This window comes from Excalfactoria chinensis, chromosome 6 (assembly GCF_039878825.1).
Source record: "Excalfactoria chinensis isolate bCotChi1 chromosome 6, bCotChi1.hap2, whole genome shotgun sequence".
Taxonomy (NCBI): Eukaryota; Metazoa; Chordata; class Aves; order Galliformes; family Phasianidae; genus Excalfactoria; species Excalfactoria chinensis.
Window position 1 is genome coordinate 20,300,565 of NC_092830.1, and position 20,741 is coordinate 20,321,305.

At 43.6% G+C, this 20,741-nt stretch overlaps 1 protein-coding gene across 6 annotated transcripts in view; it reads right to left on the reverse strand.

The window, feature by feature from the left end:
* Nucleotides 1-8,192: 8,192 nt before the first annotated feature.
* Nucleotides 8,193-20,741, reverse strand: part of PAX2 (paired box 2) — a 77,877-nt gene continuing 65,328 nt past the window's right edge. For 2 of the 6 annotated variants that reach the window (XM_072340618.1, XM_072340622.1), the window contains 4 exons: nucleotides 19,552-19,761; nucleotides 15,946-16,047; nucleotides 10,278-10,364; nucleotides 8,193-8,975 (listed from right to left, as the gene is read on the reverse strand). In XM_072340618.1, coding sequence (XP_072196719.1) covers nucleotides 8,854-8,975; nucleotides 10,278-10,364; nucleotides 15,946-16,047; nucleotides 19,552-19,761 — 521 coding nt within the window. In that variant the 3' untranslated portion in view covers nucleotides 8,193-8,853. Of the gene's footprint in view, nucleotides 8,995-10,277; nucleotides 10,365-15,945; nucleotides 16,048-19,551; nucleotides 19,762-20,741 lie in introns of all 6 variants that reach the window. The other 4 variants (XM_072340620.1, XM_072340621.1, XM_072340623.1 and 1 more) reach the window with 3 other exon arrangements.

The window sequence follows — 20,741 nt, forward strand, 5'->3', positions numbered from 1 at the left end:
AAGCTCACTGCTCCCATCTACATTAAAAGTGGTTTCCGTAAAAGCAACCTGAAGTTTTTAAAAAACAATTTAGAAATACTGATCTTGATATTAGAGAAAGAGGCTTGAAAGTAAGGGGCTTTGGGTCGACTTGCTGCTTAAAGGTAATTCAGCTGTCCCACGTAAGCCTGAGAAGTGCTGGCGTGGCTGGCACCTTACGGGTGGGCATTGCAGCTCAAGCAGGTGCCAGGTGAAGTCTGCAGATGGGCTGTGTGCTGGCAGGGCTTCCACTGTGGAAAAATGCTGCTGCCTTCTGCAAACGGCAGCACAGAGCTGTGTGAAATTTCACACTGCTCAGTCTTATACCCTTCGGGTTTTCTGTGTAAGTTTTGAGTGTCTTCTTTTCATAAGTGTTCAACAGGGTGTGTTTGAAATTGGTCTCGGGTTGGAAGTCACGATGTTTGTGATATTTCATTGTCAGTGTGCCTCTTAAAGAGGAATGTTTCATTTCCTTCTGAACAGGCAGAGGCAAAACCAGCGTGTTTCTGATGTAAGCAGTATGTTTGGGAAAAAGACAGTTTCAAAGTGAAGCCATTTTTGTTACATTTCTCCAAGCTGAAGGCAGGCCTGTCCTTCTGCAAAGACTGGTGTGTAGTTCTGGGTGAAACCATGGCCATGCATTGCCCCGAGCCAAGGCAGTCTGTTAATGCTTCTCTCACCCATGCTGAAGTCACAGGTGCTTTCAGTTCAGGCTGCTCAGCATCATATACACTGTGGCCACAGCAAGTCAGGCTGCCAATGGTGTAGGGGTTGCTGCCTCTGCAGCAAGGCCTGCTTATAGAGAATCCGTGTTTTTGAAGGGCTATGCAGAGGAGTCATGTCTGCAGCAGGAGGCTGAGAAAGGCAGTGAGAATGGTGTTGAAATAAAGGACAGAAGAAGTGAAAAGGAAGCAGGAACAGCAGCAAGTGGCCAGGGCTGACAGTGGGGTTTCTCCTGCTGAGGGATAGCAGGAAAAGGTCCTCTCGCAGCAGCTGGTATAGCATGAATTTGCACCTTTTAGGTAGACTTTTGAACTCACATGGATCAAACCTGCTTTGGACGGGCAGCTTCCACTAAAACACTGCAGAAAGTAGGGAAAAAATAAACACAAATCTTTGCTGACAAGCTCCAGTATCAAGCCAGAACTTGTCAACCTGGTCAGCATTTAGGAGGCTGTTTCCTTGTCTTGTAACACTTGTTTGGTGCTTTAGGAAAAATCTCCATAGGGTCCCTGTGAGGAGGTGAGATGCTCATTTCTTACTGAAAGAAGTGCGTTTCTGGCTCTTGAGTGAAATGGGTGTAGTAACTGCTGTAGCCATAGTGGTCTTGAGACTGATAAAATTGGAAGTCAAAACTTGTTTAGTTTTTATTTTATATACGTGTACATTCACTTATATAAAACATTGTTGTGTTATGTGCAAATCACGTCATTTCCAATCAGCCTTGTGATTTTGCATGGACTTGGTTTGCAGTTTTCGAGTACTAGGAGCTGGCAACACAGACTGCGACGAACTTTGTTTGCTTCACTGCAGATACCTCCTGAACCACAGAAATTAACTGTCTTGAGGATACTCTGAGCTTTTTCTTCTTCTAAAGCAGTCAAGAGTTGATGTACAGCCTGTTTCCTATGTATATCCTTATTAATGGCTACTTGCTCAGTGATCTCATCTTCCCTAAATATGGATACAAGCATCAGTGTGTTGATTCGCTGGATGGTAATTTTCAGGATCCTTTTTTCCCCTTTGAAACAGAAGTTTGCTATTCTCCCCTCTGCCGTTTCCCCAGGTGTTTCAAGCTTTTTGGGACAGGCTGTGTGTGATCCAGTAAATTCATCCACCAGCCCACTTAGTATCCTTAGGTGTGTATCATCTAGGTAGGCTGCTGGTACTGTGAATGCTTACATGTTCCAAATGCTTTCTTTGTCTACACCTCACTAAAGAATTTATTTTTTGAAGAGAATTGTTAAAATCTCAGAATGTTCAAACTTTTCTCTTAGTTACAAAGTGTGTATTTTTTCTTGGTATTGCCCAGTCTCTTAGAATGTCATTTTCCTTCATCGTAGACAGAATGGCGATCTTTGTAGTTTTATCACACCATGCTTTCACACTGAGACTGCCTGTTGATTATGGGAGAACGTCCATGATTTATGGGCCAGTTTGAGTCAATTATTAAAGGAGCATAAGACAAGTTGGAGTTGCAGAAGTAGTTATTTTGCGCAAGTATTGTCTTAGGAAGATATATAAATTCTTGGAAGTTGGGAAAGTTTTGCAATAGTACAGCTACCTACTATGGAGCCTTATACAGAAACCTCAGGGTGCAGTTTTCTGGGTTGTATTCATTGGGATTTCAAATGTTTACTTCTCAATCCTTCTTCTAATGCTGTTTTACCATGATGACTTTTGAAAAGCCTTTTTGCTTTCTTCTGGTGCACGTGTGTGCTTCTTTACCATTTGTCTCTGACAGTGAGCACACATCAGTAAATTCCACTCAGTTTAACACCCAGGATGTCGTATGTTAGTCCACTGTTGGACTCAAGTCACCTCAGCTTTGGTAGAGAAAGGCGCAGTCCTGGCATGTGGGAGGTTTCAGATTTAGAGCCTGCTCTGGGCCCGCCTGCTTAGAGGGTGAGCCCTGCAAGGCAGGCTCCCTGCTTCTAGAGAGCTGCCAGGCAGTTTTACTGCAGTGTTGTGAAAATTGAATTGCTTTTACAGACTGTTTGGATTTCCACAAATTGACTTTCACTTATGGAAAATGCCCTGCTGGAAGATTTTCAGCCCATTCTATTAATATTGAAAGGGAAAGTATAAACCAAAAGAGTAGGAAATGTTTTAACTGTCTGCTGAGCGAAAGCTTTGTGCAAGCATTTGATTTCCTGACCGCATTCCTGCACAGGTTTCCTCGCGGTACACACACAGCAGCAGAAAATCTGCCCCTCTCACTTTTGTGAGCTGTTGTGAAAATATTTGTAAAGGACTGGGAATTGGAGAAGGAGAATTGATTTAGCCTAGCCTGACTCCTTGCTACATTTTTACTCCGCCTCTATGACCTTAAACTGCGCTCAACTTCCTGGAGAATTAATGCTTGACTGAGGAAAAATTGAGCGAATACCTCATTACTGGGTGTGTTTACAGCATTCCTTAATATAACGTCTAGCTCTCTGTTAGGTGAATGACGTGCAGTTTGGAGAATGAGTTATTAATGACTTTGCATTTGGCTTTGCCTTGCATTGACCAAGGTAGAAGTTCAGCAAGAGCAAGCTCTAACAAAGTGTTGGGCTGGAGGGATTCTTCTAATGGAGCTAAAAATGGGGCAACGGAGGAAGGGGAGTGAGACCCGAGTGGTGCTGATCACTCATCTGAGATGTCAGAGGCAGGCAGCGCAGGTATTGCTCATCTCAAAGTGGGATGTGGGGAAACAGGTACAGAGAGGCAGAGGGCATTGGGTTGTCCCATGTCATAATGGGGTGGCTACCCTGCAGCACTCTGATTTCTGAGCTACCTGGGGACAGCAGATGTGTTATGGATCACTGGGGATCAGTTGAGTGAAATCAATATCAGATGGAGTCCCGCTGGCAATGAACTGGAGAGGGATGTGGGTGAGGGCTCAGAAGCTGGCTTGTGTTGGGAGGGTTTGCATTCATGCACAGTGCCTTCTGTCACAAGGTGTGGTGCTGACCAGCAATCGCGTTGTTGTTGACATGGTGCCTGAAGGGTGCTATTGGTGGCAAACATAACATCCTAGAGACCTCAAGGGAAACTGCTGGAGAGAGAGGAGTGCTGAGGGAATGAGAGAGAGGGGAAGGAGAAACAAGCTGGAAGCCACCAAAATGACATATAAAAAAAAAAAAAAGTTTTTATTTTTTATGTGCACAAAAAGAGAAAAGAGTTGAGCAGAACTGAAGCGTTGAGGAAAAGCCAAGAGAGGCTGAAACAGCCTAGAATGGAAATAACCCTGCACCTGACACTGATCCTCTCCATGGGCTCATGCCTTGTTCAGCCTGGAGAGCATCAGCAGAGCTGCATAAGGTTGGATCTGCTTTCAGTTCTCTAATTGCTGTTGTTTGTTTCCTCCTTCCTGCTTTGCAAGTTTGCTACTGTCTTGGACCCAGCCAAGGAGCACAACATGGTATGTGTGGAGTCCTCTAGGAGTCCCCATTCTTTCAGACCCCAAGGGCAGCTATAATTCTCTTCTGAGAGGCCTGCTTTTCCTTAGGGAAGAAAGGGTATTTTTTTTCCAGCAGTTCAGTAAACCAAGAAATGTCTTTAGGAAAATGTCAATGTACATATATTAATCCATACTCAAGAAGAGAAACAGGTGCAGGTTTTGTTTTTGTTTTGTTTTCCTTTTGAGGTTTGTTTGTCAGCCTTGTGTTCATGTGTTCAGTTCTGAAGTTGTGTTCTGAATGTGACCCATCATGCTGGTGGGTCACAGAGCATGCAGATGTGGCCCCATTTCTACACAGCAGGCTCGTTGCTGCTTTACCTCCCACCCCAGGTTTTCACAGATCTGCCCTGTGCAACCCTTCCAGCTTCTTGCCCCACATCCTACTAGGCCAAAAGGACTTGAGAGCTTCAGAGAACAGGACTCAAAAGTGCTGTCCAGTTTTTAATAGCGTGGTCCCTGTTCCTCCCTGTGACATAAGGCATTTGAGAACTTATGAGATTCCTCCCCCTCAAATAAAATGAAACCAAAACAAAAGACCCAAACAAAACTGTTACAGGAGAAGGTGCAGTTGCACAGCATTTCTGCTTGGTCCATTTGATAAAGCAACCATAGCAGAAGAGCCAAGAATGATGTGAAAGAAATGAAGGGAGAGCTAAAGAAGAAGAACAAAGAAATGAAGGGCTTATTTGTGAGAAAAATAAAGAGAGAGAAATGTAATGGAAATGTTCATTATTATTCAGAATAATACTTAGCACTTTGATAGAATTTTCATTCCAGGATCTTAAAGTGCTGAGCCGGTGCTAATTAATTCAGCCGCACCGTACCTCTGTGGACTGGGAACTACTGTTATCCCCGTTTTACAGAAGACTGGAGTTGAGGCATAGGGGAGAAACTGGAGTTGACAAAGGTTCTCTGGGCCAGGTGGAGAACTGGGGAGTCTGAACTCCCAGATGCCTATTCCCATACCAGTGATACTGATCTGGATAGAAAAGCGCCCTGGGAATGAGAAACAGTAAAAGAGAGAGACAGAAGTGAGTTAGAGTATGAGAAAGAAATGAGAGAAAGGGAGGAGACAGCAGAATGGAGGAGAGAGATGTGAGTCATAGACTTCACTGGCTTTGCATAGCAATTACTTTCCTCCATTTTTTTTTTTCTTTTTTCTTTTTTTCCTCTAAAGCTTTTAAAATAACAATGAGAAAGAATCCGTTTATAATAAAGCAACTGTTGGCCAGTTGGGGAAGGGGTCCTTCCAAGGTTTGGCTGTTCCTTCAGGTTCTGGATTTGTGCTGTGCTTTATTGAACACAGTGTTTTGTTTTCAGTGAGCACAACAAGACTTGCACAGTACAGACAGAGTGTTCCTTATCTACAGGATGAGACGAGGCTGTTTTAATAACTACCATGATGAAGATGGAGATGAACTTATATACAAGAGGAATTGCCTTCACATTACACACATTATCTTCCTACAAAGCAGCAATTGTTTTTGCAAATAACATAATATTAAATAATTGGTAAATTTTTGCGTTTCCTGCATAGTCCAGTCTAATGGAATCTATATGAATATTGATGGTTTTCTTCCGCATAATATCACCACATAAATCCCTGTGTCAGCTACTAGACTTTAGCTATAATACTGCTTTACAATGCATCCACCGACTGTAAATCAAAACAATCAACACAAGAAACTCTTTGGCAAATGTAATTCAGTACATTCGCATGGGGGTCTACAGATGGTGGTGGAAGAGGATTAGACTGCCCAGTCCTTTGCATAATTCTGCTTTCCTTTTGATTTTCCCGATCAAACTACTTGCACTTAGGTACTTTCCAAACCAACCCAACGCCTGGTGGAAGTCCTCTTTTATCGGCAGAGTTGCACCAATGGTGAATTTGTCCCTCTGAGGGTCAGATCAAACCAGTCATGGGTGAGCCAACCAAATCCAGTTTTCGTGACCTATCTCATGTCTTATGTTCGGTGAAACACCTTTATGAAAAAGCATTTCTGAGCTGCTAGCTTCATTTAAGTGGCCTCTGGGCTGCAGGTTGCTAAACGTGAGGTGTAACCGTTTCCTTTTCTTGAGCCTCCTCAGGGAAGTTCTAGTGGCCAGTACTGGGATGTGTACTGCCCGTGGCCCTGAGCACAGGTAGGGCAAGGGCTGTACTGAGGGACTAAAAGGGGAACTATGGAACAGGGTCCAGCATCTGTCTGGTGTCTATGGAGGAAAACAATGAGTGGTACATTTTTAGACATTACTCAGATTTTTGCTTCTCATGTAGAATAAAATAAGATGATGGGCCAAATTGTGGTCTCAGTGACAGTGAAACAACTCTTCTATTTGCAGCAGGTTACTCAGAGGTTAGGTGTGCAGAATAACAATTTAAATAGTAGATCAGAAAGTAACCTCTTTGACTTTATTCTGTACAGGAACAGATTGTAGCTCTTTATCTTCTATGTAAACACCCCCCTCCCCCCCATACCCTTTTCATTTGGGCATTCCGTTAAAGAAGACACAGACCTATAATCAGCTAGAGCCATGCAAGGGCTACAAGTGTGAGGTGAAAGGGGCCTTCGGGATCAACACAGCCGTTTAGTGATGGTGGCTTTCATACATACAAGTTAAACTTGAAAACAGAAGGCTGAGTCCACAGCCACATCTCAGTGGCTGGGAACTTTGGATTTCATACATAATGTTGGCTATACGGACTACACCATTTGCTTTTATGCCCTTTGAGGTTTCGATTCTCAATCCTGTCCTTGTCCATGGATAGTAGCCTATTGTTTTATCAGAAATCTCTCTAAAACAACAAGGATCTGCTTTGGCAGACTTGATGCCCTGGGGACAGGCTATAGCTGCCTTCATGTTTTCTTTGAGTATTTTTTAAGAAGTGTCAGTGCAAGGAACATTTTATGAGTTTGCTGACAATACAGGAGTAATAAGCATTTCTATTGACAGCCTTTTGCAGAACAGTGTTTGCTAGTCACTTGGGAGCCAAAAAGAGCAGAAAATCCCTAGAGAATCATCAGGTGAGCATTTGGGATAAAGGGTAAATATTAGGGTGCACAATATAGGGCTGAATATGAAAAGATGAGGTTGTATGTTGGGACTGGCTGGAAGGTTGTGGACATATGGATTTGAATGTAGGCCCATAAATTATCAGGCGTATGAGCAGATGGACTAGAAATTGCAGAGGGGCCTGTATTGCAAGACCACAGTGGCTGGGAAATTAGGTGTTAGATGCAGATAATGAGGCTGTTGTCACCAGGCTATAGGGATCTGGAGAATGGGTGCTGGACATATGTAAAACTGTGAAATTGGGCTGTGGGTGAATGGACGTAGGCATGGGTTACAGGGGTTAGGGTTAAAGGAGAGGAGCCTAAGGGCTAGGGAACCAAGCAATAATCCCAGCCAATCCTGAATTTGTCCATCTCAGTCTCAGCTGTCCGGAGGGCAATCAGACGGGCCCACGTGAAGCCCCGCGCTTTCCTTTCCACCACAAAGCGCAGTTAGAGTGCAGCTGGGCTTGTTTTCTTTGTTTGCCAACCAGTGACATGGAAAACATTTGTTGACTCAGAGAGCTTTTTGTCGACTGATGTGTTTGGTAACTTTGTCAGATGTGACTTGTCCACACTGCTCCCCAGAGACAGGATTTGGGGAAGGGGGAAGGAGGAGGAGGCGACAGGGGTGGAGCTGGTATCCAATCCTCTCCAATACCACCATCCCATTGTAGTGCAAAACAGAAAGGAAACAAAACCCGAGAGTGAAAGAGAAGCGTCAAGCATCAGAGGAACTGGTCTGCCATTCGGGTGGCGGGGAGGGGTGAGACGTGGAGTTTTATTTTTGTAGGGTTTTTTTTTTTTAATTATTATTTTGTGTGGGGGGGTTGTTGTTGTTGTTTTTGTTTGCTTGGGTTTTTTTTAGAAAATTGGGGATTTGTTCTTTTTTTTTTTTCTTTTTTTTTTTCTTTTTTTTTCCTTTTTACAGACCTTCATGACAAAGCATAAAAACACAGTTATATTTATATATCTATTTATATATTTCTTCATTTCATCGGTTGGTTTGTAATTGTTGCTCCATCCTCCTGTCTGAGCTGATTGTGTGTCACAGAAGTCGTGGGTGTGAGTGAGGTTCAGCCCAGCTCTGGCCTCGAGGGCACCGCGCAGGGCGCAGCCAGCGCCAGGAGCCATGCCGGGGGGTGGGATGAGGTGCGTGGGGAGTAACAGAAAGTCACTTGGTCCTTCTCTTGTTTGCCAGATGGGCAGGGCTTAGTACCACCATCTCTGCTCTAGTCAGGCTGTTCCTTCCATCCTGGGAAACAGGGTGATGGTCACAGGTTACGCATTCTGAAGAGTTCACCACAGAGGAGCGTATCTTTGGGGATCAGTGTTTTGTAAGCAGCTGTCTCCCTGCTTCCCCCTGCCCATACCGCTCCCAGGAGAATGGGGTCCCAAAAGGCAATGGCTGCCAGTTCCCCTCAAGTCTTGGGAGTGCAGGAGGTCGAGCTGTGCCGAGGTGCTGTGGAGGGCTCCTGAGGTGCCTCAGGGTGCAGGGGGATGCAGGGAGAATGGGGTTCTCAGTCTGGCATGGTGAGCGCTCGGAGCGGTGGTGAGGGAGGTGTGCTGCGGGGAGGCACGGCGAGGCTCTCTTCACCTTCCCAGGGGCGGAGGGATGGGTCAGACAGGTACAATATGGAGGCCTAAGCTGTCACCCTGCAGTTTCATGTGGTTTCCATGGTAGCTAGTGGCGGTCATAGGCAGCGGCAGCAGTGGGAGGTGCGGAGCCCCGGGATGTGGCACTATAATAATAAGGGGAACCTGAAAGTTAACACAGGAGAAGAATGGACTGGTTGAAAGGACAAACAGTAAAAAAAAAATAAAAAAATAAAAAATAAAACAAAGAAAAGAAACGAAGGAGAACTAAAAACAAAATAAAAGGAAACGAGGAAAAGGAAAGGGAGCAAAAGAAAGAACCTTGGGGACTTGGCTGTGGCAGGGGTCAGTGAGAGGCAGTCAGCAGAGGCTGGCCAAGGTTATGCTTCAGAGAAAAGAGGTTACCAAGGCCCCTGGGTGTGAAGACCCTCTGTGGGAAGGTGCATTCTGGTCCATCTGACCATCAGTGAGGAGCAGAGAGGGAAGCATCAAGCACTGAACAGAAATACCCCATGCTTGGTTGAGTGCACCAAGGGGTTGCTCAGCATATGCTGAGTGTGTCTGGTAAGGTATGGTGGGCCAGTTTTAAAGGCAGGAGAGGAAGTGAAACAAAATTACTTTGCTTAATACTTGGGATTTTCATCACATGTGGGATGAAAGCTCTCTAGACAGTTATTGAATGTATGTTAAATAGTGATTGATTATTAAGATTGCATTTACGGAGGTTTAACAGCACTGGAATAAAGTGTGCATCTATTATCCAGTTGTTAAACCTCTGTAAATGTGTAGTTAATAATCACAGCTGATTTATTTTACATATAATAAATATCTTCCTGTTTTCTTGCAAAGAGTTGTTGTGTTAGAAGATATGATGAGAATTTTTTTCCCCTCTGCAAAAAGATCTGACTTTTTCTGGTCATATTAAAGTCACTAAAGATGGATATATTCCTGCAAGGAAAACCTACTGGCAATTAGAGATGCAGTGCTGAAGGGTGTCTTCCATTCTAGACAGTGTTCCATCTGGTCTTACAAGAACTCCCACTGAATATCCAGGTCTCCAGCAAAGGCCTCTGGGGTTAGCTTGGGAGAGGAGTAAAAGCTCATCTGGGTTTTTGATTGGACCTTGAGTGGATGTTAATTGCAGCTAGAGAGAGTAGCGGAACTTGAATTTAGTTTCTGATCTGATCTGGGTTAAACTGTGGATGTAGCCCAAGAAGACAGACCTGAGCAGGAATTCTGAATGATCTCATGAAAGAACTGGCTTCAGAACTGATGCATGAGATCTATATACCCATCTAGACACTGGACTAGAGAGTGGGGGAAAAGGCCCTTCTTCTGGCCAAGTACTTGAAAGCCCTTTTCAGAAACAAACAAACAAAGAAAAGAAAACAAAGAGACAAACAGAAGGAGCACGAAGCTGGGGGGTGCGGTGGCAAAGAGGTACTCACTTAGTAATGCAGGGTTGCTGAACCGCCAGGCCTCATTGTAGGTTGTGTACTGAGGGTGGCTGTAGGGATTCCCTGAGAACTCGCTCCCTGCAAGAAATCAAGGAAGTTGTGAAATACAGTTAAGAATGAAGATTTATGTCTGCTGTTTCATCAAGCCTGTGCTCATGTTGAATCCATATACCATCAGAAAAACTAGTGTATGTAGCTTCCTTGCCCAGCTGGGGCTGTGCCCTTCAAGTCACTGTAGGTTTTGTGCACTCTGTGTGCAGTGTTGCTTATCTGGACAATTAAAAATCAAGAGATTGACCTCAGAAGGAATAAATTAGTTTAAAACAATATATTTCAAAAATACAAATAATATATGAACTGGTTTATTTTTCTTGGCCTTCTGATTTCTGATTCTCAGGTTGTAGAATGATTACATATACAAGCTTTTTCTATATCTATCAGCTTTCTTTTAAATAGAACCTGTGTCAAGAAATGGAATGGGAGCTTTAAGGTACGCAAGTCTGTCAATAAACTCCTCAGAATTAGCAGGGCTGTTGCTGTCAGTGCGTATGGCCAAGTTTTGTCTTTGGGGTACTGAGGGTAAAGAAGCATACTGGCTGAGCTTGTTACTGGAGCTGTTCTGAGGGCAGGGTAGGATTAAATATAAAACAAAATAGAAAACACATGAATCACTCTTTCTTTCTTGTTCTTTGATTATGTTAGTCATAAAAGTGATTCAGGGACCCGCATTTATGACTAATCAGTGAGTTACAGAGAAAAACTTTCTGTATTACGGTTCCAGAAAAGAAATTTCTGATGGTTGCCACGTTAGGTGCTATCTTGAATCTGGAAGACAAGCTGGGCTATGGATCCCTCTTCACATTTGGCAAATAAGGCCCAACCCACACTAGCTGTGAACTTTGTGATCTAATAAGACTCTGAACCAAGATTTGAACGTTGTAGTCTTCTTAAACATTTTATCGTGCATAAGGAGCTGGTTCTCTTTGTTTTATAGATGTCTCTGTAGGGCTATGGGAATTGTGTTTGGGAACTGAGTAGGTTGTGCTATTGCTTTCTAAATAACAAAATCTCTGCTCCAAAGGGTGTGTGGAGAACAAAGAAGTGTTGGGGATGGTAGAAGTGAAGACTGTCGAAGCTGGTGCATCTGCAGTGATTTAAACTCAAGGAGGATCTGTCCCGCTGGGTCCTTTAAAGGTGCTTAGAACAATAACCAAAGTAGCATGTGTGTGTCTCAAAACCAATTACCATCCAAAGCTCCTTTACAATAGTTTTTAGTTTCAACATAAAAATGTATTTTATATGACAGGCCTTAACAAACATTGTTTTAGTGACAATAACTCAGCATGTTTCCGTATCTAGAAACGTTCTGCACTGAAAATCTGAACAGGTAGCTGGGAAGGAATAGGTGAAGCCTATTGTGGTGACTAAGATGCCCTGGATTAGGATACAAAGGCAAAAAGCAATGCGCAGTCCAGGCTTACCTCTACCACTAGTCATTTGTGGGGTATGGTTGGATGAATTTGACCTCCCAGGAAGGGAAAAAAAAAGCCAACGCGGATGAGAATTACTGCTTTGAAATGCCTCACATAGAGTTAACTTCTCCACATCAAGAAGTTCTGATGTTTCAAGGTTTCTGCCTCACCTTCTTCCTAGTTGTCACCCTAAACTGTTTATAGCATTCCTAAAGCGTGGGTTAAGTAGAGGAGAAAGAGCCCCAGCTATGGAGAGCCAGGGAGGAGAGAGGGCAGCCACTGGAAACAGTGTTTATTGACGAGGAGTGAAAGCATGCATGCAGCAGGATAATGAGCTTTTGAGCTCAACTGTGACCAAGAGGAACTGAGCTATCGCCTTCCCCGATCACTAATGAAACAAGTGTAATTTCCTCATCAACATTGGATTCTGTTTAACGACTCCCTGCCGTTGCCATCACCAGCCCTCTGCAGGCTCTGCGCTGCACTATGTAAACTGCAGTTCCTTTCAGAGAATGCTCACTTCACCAAAACTGTTTGCAGAAACTTGATGGCTTTTCTGGGAAAGTGGAAGAAGTGAGGCAGGGATTAAAGTGCTCTGTTGCCTTTGCAGGAAGCACTTCTCAGATGCACAGATTTCATCCTTCTGTGAGTGACTAACCCCCGCTTCTGCAGGTGCGCATGCAGGGGCTGCTCATTTCCATCCACATCCATCCAGTAACCTGAAACCATGGGCAACTGCAAATGCAGGACATGTATCTTGCCACGTCATGTGTGTAGACCTCTGAGATACTGGCATGCATGACTGACCATGTTGCATGGATGTACAGCTGATGGAGACAAGCTCTTCTCTAGGCTACATGAGGAGAACTCTACTGAAGGGCTGTCATGGGTTGAACAAAAAAGCTATGGTTGGCACTGGTCAATCTTTTCAGTGACTGCTTTCTGCTGGAAAATGCTGTCTCATCGAAATGGAAATGTTTTGCATGAGCTTGTCAACTCAGTGGAGTTTTGGAAGGAAAAGTTCTGAAATGATTGCAAATTGAAACAAAGCATTATGTTTCGACTTCCTTGTTTTGTTTCATTTTGCCTTTCTCATCTCATTTAATTTCCTTTCAACTCTTCTATTATTTTAATATGTCCTGACATCTAGAACATGTTGTCATTATTGAAATGTTTCATCCTGATGTTTGCAAATTGAACAATTTCAAGATTCAGAGCCCTCATTCCAATGCAAGATGAAAACAAATGTCAAAAAATCAGAATTTTGCATGAGTTGGAAATTCTGCTTTCTGGCCAGGTTCTGCTTTTAGCTTAGAGCCTTTATTTAGGGAAAATAGAGCTTCTTTCTCACGTTCACTTATAGCTGGACAATGATGTTTGTTTTCCTGTCAGTATTTTCCTTAAAGATAATCCCTTGCTTCATATTTCTGATATGCCTAAAGCACTGGCTCTTGGTCTTTTTGGCCCATAGACACATAGCAAACCACTGGTGATGTGCTGCTTTGTTTTCCCTTTTCAGCATGGACGCTTAGCAGCAAGCACAGAGCATCGATCTCATGAGGCCCATATTCTGTGTAGTCTTCACTCTGGGAACCTTTACTAGCAGTATTTCTTGGTATCTGTATTTAAATCTTGGTACGTTCAGTCTTCTAATACAGAAACTATGAGGCATGAAGTGAGCCTAGCAGGTGGCGTGTTCAGAACAAATGAGGGAGGTAGTTTTCACACAACACTCAGTTAAGCTACAGAACTTTTTGCCATAGGCTGCTACAGACATTAAAGGCTTATATTGGTTCAAGAGGCACTGCTTAAGATTGTGGAGATAAATTCTGTCCAGAGTGTTTAGTATTAAACAGGAAGATACTAACTGGCTTAGAAAGTCTCTGAGCTGCAACTCATTGGAGGCAGAGAAATCTTTTGAGAAAGAGCTGATATTGGCTTGCTTTACTCTTACACTCTTCCCAGGATTCACTTTTGGTCTCTGACAGAAAGCACTGGCTGAAAAGACCTGCGGTGTGACCCATTAAAGTTTATCTGATGTTCCTCCCCAGGAAGCCTCTTTATCTCCAGCTTGTTGGCTCCCGTCTCATAAGAAGACAGGAACAGAAGGGCTGCCAGGCTGGGGCTGACCAGTGGGGCCTGACCAGCACAGCCAGGACTCAGTGCTATGTAGGAAGATGCAGTAACTAATGCAGGATGCCTGAGCAGGCCACAGGAAGACTTTCCATGACTGAATCTGGGCATAATTTCTAATGTAAAGATGTCTGTTAGACTTGAATAATAATCTCTTTGGAGTATAACTCAACTTTCTTCTTCATCATTCTATTCCTAGTTTTTGGGTTTGGGTGTTTTTGTTGGTTTTTTTTTTGTTTGTTTCAGTATCTGTGTGTTTCTAGAGACACTCTTGTCTTACACTAATTAGCCTCTGCAACAAATCTCCTGTTCTTGGATAAATGGTCCCTGTGATTAGCAGTCTCAAAATCTTTGTCCCAGTTTAGGCATCAGAATCACTCTTGTACTGAGGGTGTTAAAATTACATAGCAGACACTGAACATGAGATCTTGTGTGTTAAAAGTTGAGAAGAGCCTGTGGTTCAGAAATAAGTATTCAAAGAGTCATCTGTTTTTAGTGCTACCAATAACTTCTGTATGCTGTGACCTATGAACTATATCTGACAGGTATATTGTAAACTGAATCTGATTACTGTTAGTGACTGCTTTTTAAAATTGATTTGTATCATCATAACGCTCTTCTGATTCTGGAGCCAAGTGGATTTTAAACCATCTCTCTGGAAAAACTCAGTGTAGAAGAGGATGCCCTGAGATTTGCAAACACTGCAACAGCCCAAAAGTTCATCAGTCATCTATACTGAGGGACTGAAGGGGGGGTTTCGAAGGGTACCCATTCACTGTCTTTGCCTGATCTGGAGGTCACTGCATAGTCCAAGAGATTTTTATATGCCTTAGGATCATATACAGTAGTCATCTTGCTAGCTGTGGAACGTGACCATAGGTATTAACCAGTACTTTGTGATATATGAGCAGTGATTTGTCATTTAAAGGTGTTAAGGCTGACCTATAACATTCCCTATTGGTGATATTTTCACTGATTAACTGTGCTCTGCAGCATGTGCTTGTTTAGCTGGCTATTTCAAGGTTTGGATGAGGGTTAAATTAGACTCACAAACCCTGGAAATCATTTTGCAGTGATCTAAAAGCTTTCTATTATCAGCTTTCTGTTGCTACACCTCACAGTTGCTGTCTGAGTCATTCCTCTGCTAGCAGAGGTTGCAGAACAGACTCTACCTGCTCATTAGCTATTGCAGCTCCCATAAGCAGAAATCAGTGGCAGATGAAGTCTTGAGTCCTGAGCTACTGTGGCTGAGAAATGAAAATCCTGCCTCTTCATCTATCTACTTGGGCTAGCTGTCATCTGAGAACTGGGGAGTAGAGACTGTGGGAAAACCTTCTCAATTTTTCAAGGGTAAATGATCCCTTGATCTCCCCATACCCTGGGCAGTATTACTCAAGACATTTGCCAAAAGAGAGTATTTCTTGCAAGGATTTGGGTGGCAAAGGAACAGTTTGCCTTGCAGTATAGGATTAAGTAGATAGTTTCTTGAGCTGGAGGCACTGTCATATAAATGGGAAGTGGGTAAGTTGCTGGCTGTTGAAAGTGAATAGTTAGTTTCTCCTGAAATGCTGTTAATCATTGCTGAGCTCTTAGCTAGTTCAGGCTGTGGACAGTAGGTCTTCAAAAACTGCAGGTCTTAAATTACCATTGACAGTCTGCAGTTTGAAACCCTGCCTTTAGACAGACGTAAGTTGTTACCCTAAGTTAGTGAACAGCTGAATATCCCAAGCCACGAGCGGTACATAATAATCTGCACGGATCATTGAAAAATAATTACATTAGTTAATGAATACTAAGGTTAATTAATTACCAATTAATTGGCACAGGTTATAGATAGCTAGTTGCCCATAGCAGCAGTGAATCAGTTACCAGGGGAAAGACAGACACTGCAGAGTGGGTGGTGAGCTACTTTGGTTATAGGCACCTGGCATATTCTTTGTGAAAAGAATAGACTTCAATGGTGGCAAAGCAATAACAAAGCCAACTGTGAAAGCTGTTACACTGCTGGTATACTGTTCAAACACTCATGAACTATTATTGAATTCTGGACTTACCAGGAACCATTCCTGCCAGGGTTGAGGTTGGGTAGCTGCCTTGTCCAGTTGGGGGAACATGGGGTGGGTAGCCAGGCAAGGTAGTGCTTGCCATATCACGACCTGAAAAAGGAAAGAATTGGAACAGGGGATCAGAAGGGATAGGATCATTCGATATTGATTTGATGTCATGTTTTGTCCCACCATCATTTGACTAGCAGTTTGTTGGGCAAGTGCTGTGTAGCCTGAGGCATGTATGTGCTGACCTTCCACTGAAAATTCTGGGGAAAGATTGTGGCACTTTTGATCTTAGGCTATAAGGATGAATATTAAAACTTAGCACTGTGAGGCTCAAAAGAATTTGTTTCCACTGTCAATTTTTTTTAGCCCACTGGAAATGTTGGATCTGTTTTTGCTAAATCAAAATGGCCCTAAGCTTAATAGAGAATGGCAGCACATTAATTGCCAGAGTAGCTGAGGTCCCTTCTATAAGCCGTCGATGCAGTTCCAAAAACGTGGTGATGTTGCCTAAGGGCATGATCGATGTGTAAGGCACTAGAAAGGGATCCAAGTGTTTTCTGTGCTTGTCTCTGTTCCCACCTCTTGCCGTTCACCTGCTGGTGCTTTTAGGCAAGTCGCTTCACCTGTCTGTGCTTCTTTTTATGCTGCAAACTCTTTGGTGCAAGGGCAGGTTCCCAGTACATTTGCACAGTGCTTTTTGAGAGATCAGTACTTGTTGGACACCTTCCAGGTGCTGGTGTAATATATAATAATGGAATTGTGCAAATTAATTTGAGTCTCACTTCATTTTTATCACAGATACAAGATTTTGTGAATTGTTCTCCATCTTGGTATCTTCTCTCCACCGATGATGTAGAAAGGGGCCAAGTGGATTATTGTAGTTTATTTTTCATCTCTTAGGAAGTGCAGCTGGAGGCTTCTTGGTTGATGCCAGAGGCATTTCCTCATTTGGACTGGTTAGCCTGAAAATGGGCCAGCCAGAAGGGCATTTTGCTGTTAGTGCTTATTGCATTTAAATGAATTGAAATCATCTCAGAAGCTGCTGGGAGTTTCAAGCCAAAACCAAAAAGAAAATAATAATAATAATAATTAAAAAAAAAAATTAAAAAAGGCTAAATAAATTAAGATAATCTTTCCCCTGCAGCTGCTGGGAGATTTACAGCTCAACCTCCAGTGCTGTCTACTGAGATCTCAACCTGTTCCAGCCATCCAAAGCCCTTCATGTTCCCTATGTTCCCTGGGTGAGCTCTAGCTCACCAAGAAGTTTCTGCATGGATGTTGTCAGGGATGTCAGAAATAAGTAACGGTTACATGGAAGAGTGAAAACAAAATCAACGTGGAGAATTACCCCTGGGGGAGGAAATTTCTCCAGAATTAGGTGGGCTAAAGCAGTGTCATTGCTTTTGTAGATCTTGACTAAAGATTGCTGAGCTGATTTGCTCACAGAAAAAGAAAAGTAAGTTCTTTCTCCCTGAAGAGATTCCTGAGCCACAGCTGACATTCCTAGCTTACTTTGTCTGAGATAATGGCCACAGAACTGCTTGACAGAGATCGAGCTGTTTTCCAGCCACTCCCCAGTATTGATAAAAATAAATATATAATGCTTTGAGGATTTATATTCTACACTCTTCTACTCTTTTATCACCTCTGATGCTTTAGTGATTTGTAGTTGCACCTTAAGCAGTACGACGTAAACCTACTAAGTGCAGTTCTTTTTTTCTCACATTCTTTTAAGGGAAGAAAATGTGCTTCAAATTCGTGTATTTTGGGTTTTCTGTATTCACTAGTCTGAGATGTAATGGCAGGTGATGAGTGAGAAAACAGTGTGACTGAAAAGTCAGAGAGAACATTATGTAGTAACAGGCATAATTAATTCATTTTGACACTTCCATTCAGGTGGGAATCCACACACACTCACTCTGCTACCCGATCTGTGCACATACGCCCCTGTGTTTTTATTCAGATGTGAGCTTACAGAGGCTGGTATTCAAAATACACTGTGGAAGATTTGCTGGGAAGTGATCATCTGTCAAAATCCCAGTCTTGAAGATAACAAACAAGTACAGTATCACTAATGCGAGTAAGAGTCCTGCAGAGGGACTCTTAAGCACTGTGATATAGAAACAATCCCCTTCCATTGCCTCCTCCCATTACTACCAGGTAAACAAGATCATTAAATTCTTCTACTGGAGGGTTATGGCAAAACTAGCATTTGTCCTGCTTCATAGCATGCTTCCAGTTCTAGTCACCTTTCTCCTAGAGCTTTCTGAGTGAGAACTGCATCTTCATCACCCTGCTTTTCTTTGAGCTTTTGAACACTTTCTTCCAAGTCTAATTCTCCATAAAGGTCCTATGGCAAGTTTCTCTCCTGAAACACAGTGCCTTCTAGCTCAGAGGGTGGTCATATATGACAGCATCCCCATTGAAGCGCATTGTTGGAGTGAATCTGTCAGTATAAGCCCTGGTTTAAAGGAATACCTGGAGCTTAGGGGCTTTTATTGGCTGCAGTAATATTTGGACAGTGTTATGAACATAAAATTCTTTTCTGTAGTTGCTTGCTACTGTCCTACAGGGAGGTCTGGAAACGCAGGTATCATCTAAGATGACAAAGGCAGGATATTAGGTCAAAAGAGAAAAAAATGATAGGAACATGAAAGAGGCAGAGGTAAGATATGTTTCTTGAGCACTGTGGAACTGTGGTCTGCATTCTGAAGAACTTGCCCAAATTATGTTCTTTGTCAGTGGAGTGACAACACTCTCAGTTGTCACCTGAAAAGATTGTCACTATTTCATCCAAGCCACCTCTGAGCTTCTGCAGCAATGACACTTCAGTCACCTCACACAGGAACTCCCCTTGTACCTACCTTAAACTCTGCTCTCCTTCCTGCCCTCAAGCCTGCTGCTCCTAAGTGCTCCATTTATGACACCTGCTTCTGTCCTTCCCTCGAAGGCTACCACCACAAGTCTGTATGAGCTTGGCTGTAAGACTTCAGAGTCTCTAACCATCCCTTTCTGGTCATGACATTCAGACCATGCCTTATGACTGCCTGATCTGTCACGTGAAGGTGCCAGTGAAGCAGCTGCCTCAGTGCAGCTCACGGTGCAGCAGGGCCACTGCTCACCTACAGACTGCATGCTGCTCTCAGTTGGTAGCTTTCACAAACCATGCTGAACAACCATGCTAGCAGTCTCAGGGCTGGCTAACTTCGTCAAGCTTCAATCATCTACCTTAGGCTAGCGCACAGAAGCCTTGCTGGGCCCACTGTACACAGGGGCATTACAGTTATGGAGACAATGCAGGATTTTGCTGTACAAACATTTCCCTACTAAGCCCCAAACCCATCCAGGTGGGACACCCAGTCACTTTTATGCTGTTACAGCTTCTTTTTCCCATTTTATTCTGCAAAAATGAAGGACAGGCATGAAATCTCCCTGTGACTCTCCATGGAGCTGAGAACACATGCTGCATACACAGAACCAGAACACCATTGCTCTGCTTCCCACTTGCACTCAAAGAGCTTGCAGCATTTACTGGTCTCCCCGTCAGGTGAAACTGACCCCCTTGCCTGCAGCATCCCCACTGAGTTTGTGGCCAAGGCCGGTTACCTGCTATCAGAGGCTGGCTGCTGGACTGCCCAAAGTGGGCACCATGGTGAAGGAAGGCACTGTAGCAAGGCGTGGACGCATCGTCTGAAAGGGTCATGTGGAAGGGCTGAAGCTCAGCCTGCCCAGAGCCGACCGGCGTGGTGGGGGTGAAAGGGGTGAGAGAGGCTCCATGAGGCTCTTGCTTTATACTGAGGGGAGAGGAGAGGTTTTCTGTGGTAGGGTAAGGGATGGACACAGACAGACAAAGGGAACAGGGGGAGGAAGAGGAGGGTGGGAAGGGAGGAGAGGAAGAACAAAATGGGTAAATGAAAATGAAGTGGTTAAAATCTACAGGGAAATTAATTTAAAAACAAAAATAAAAATAAAAAAGGTTAGGAGTAGATCAGAGGAGCCAGTGCTGAGACAACAGCAGTAAATGCACCCGGGGGCTAGGCTCTGACTGCAGTGATGCCTCTGCAGGGCAGCAGGGTACGAGAAAATGGAGTGCGGTGGCGGATGGGAGGAATGGGATGCAGGGAAGTGTGGGAGGGAACATGCAGGAGAGGGAGGACAGGAAGAAGCATTGGGTTGGGAAGGAGAAGAATGCTCTGAAGCTTCTGTGCTCCCTTTCCTGCTGCTTTCTCGTGCTCACATGACGATGCTATGCTCACACAGTTTGGCCCAGGGAATTATACCCCTTTGTCTCTTCAAACCCAAGGTAATCTTCCCCAGGAGAGCAGCATGGTTATGAGCATCTGTTAAAGAGTATGCTAGGTATAATGGCCAAAGCTTGTCAAGTCGGGCTCCTTAAAAGCTTTGACAAAAGAGGTGCAGCTGAAGTTTGCAGTGGTTAAAATGAAAAACTGAACTGTGTCATTAAATAGGTGGATAAATAGATAAATAATCAATTGATCTTTTTTACAGTGGCATGCACTCAGTACTGTCTCTGGTAGTTCCCAAAGCACAGTGTTGCCAGACAGATAGGCTGATGAACAGATAGATCGGAGGAGAGAAAATGTGGGAAACTTATTCAAGATCTCATTTTCACTGCTGTTTGCATTGGACCTCCTTTTCTTTTGTGCAGACTTGCACAAGCACGATAGATACAGCTTTGAAGTTGTTTCTAACTGAGCTCCCAGGTAACAGGTCTGGGAATTGTAGAACTCTGTGACCTAAAGCATGATACTGCACTGTTGGGTCAGCAGCAATGG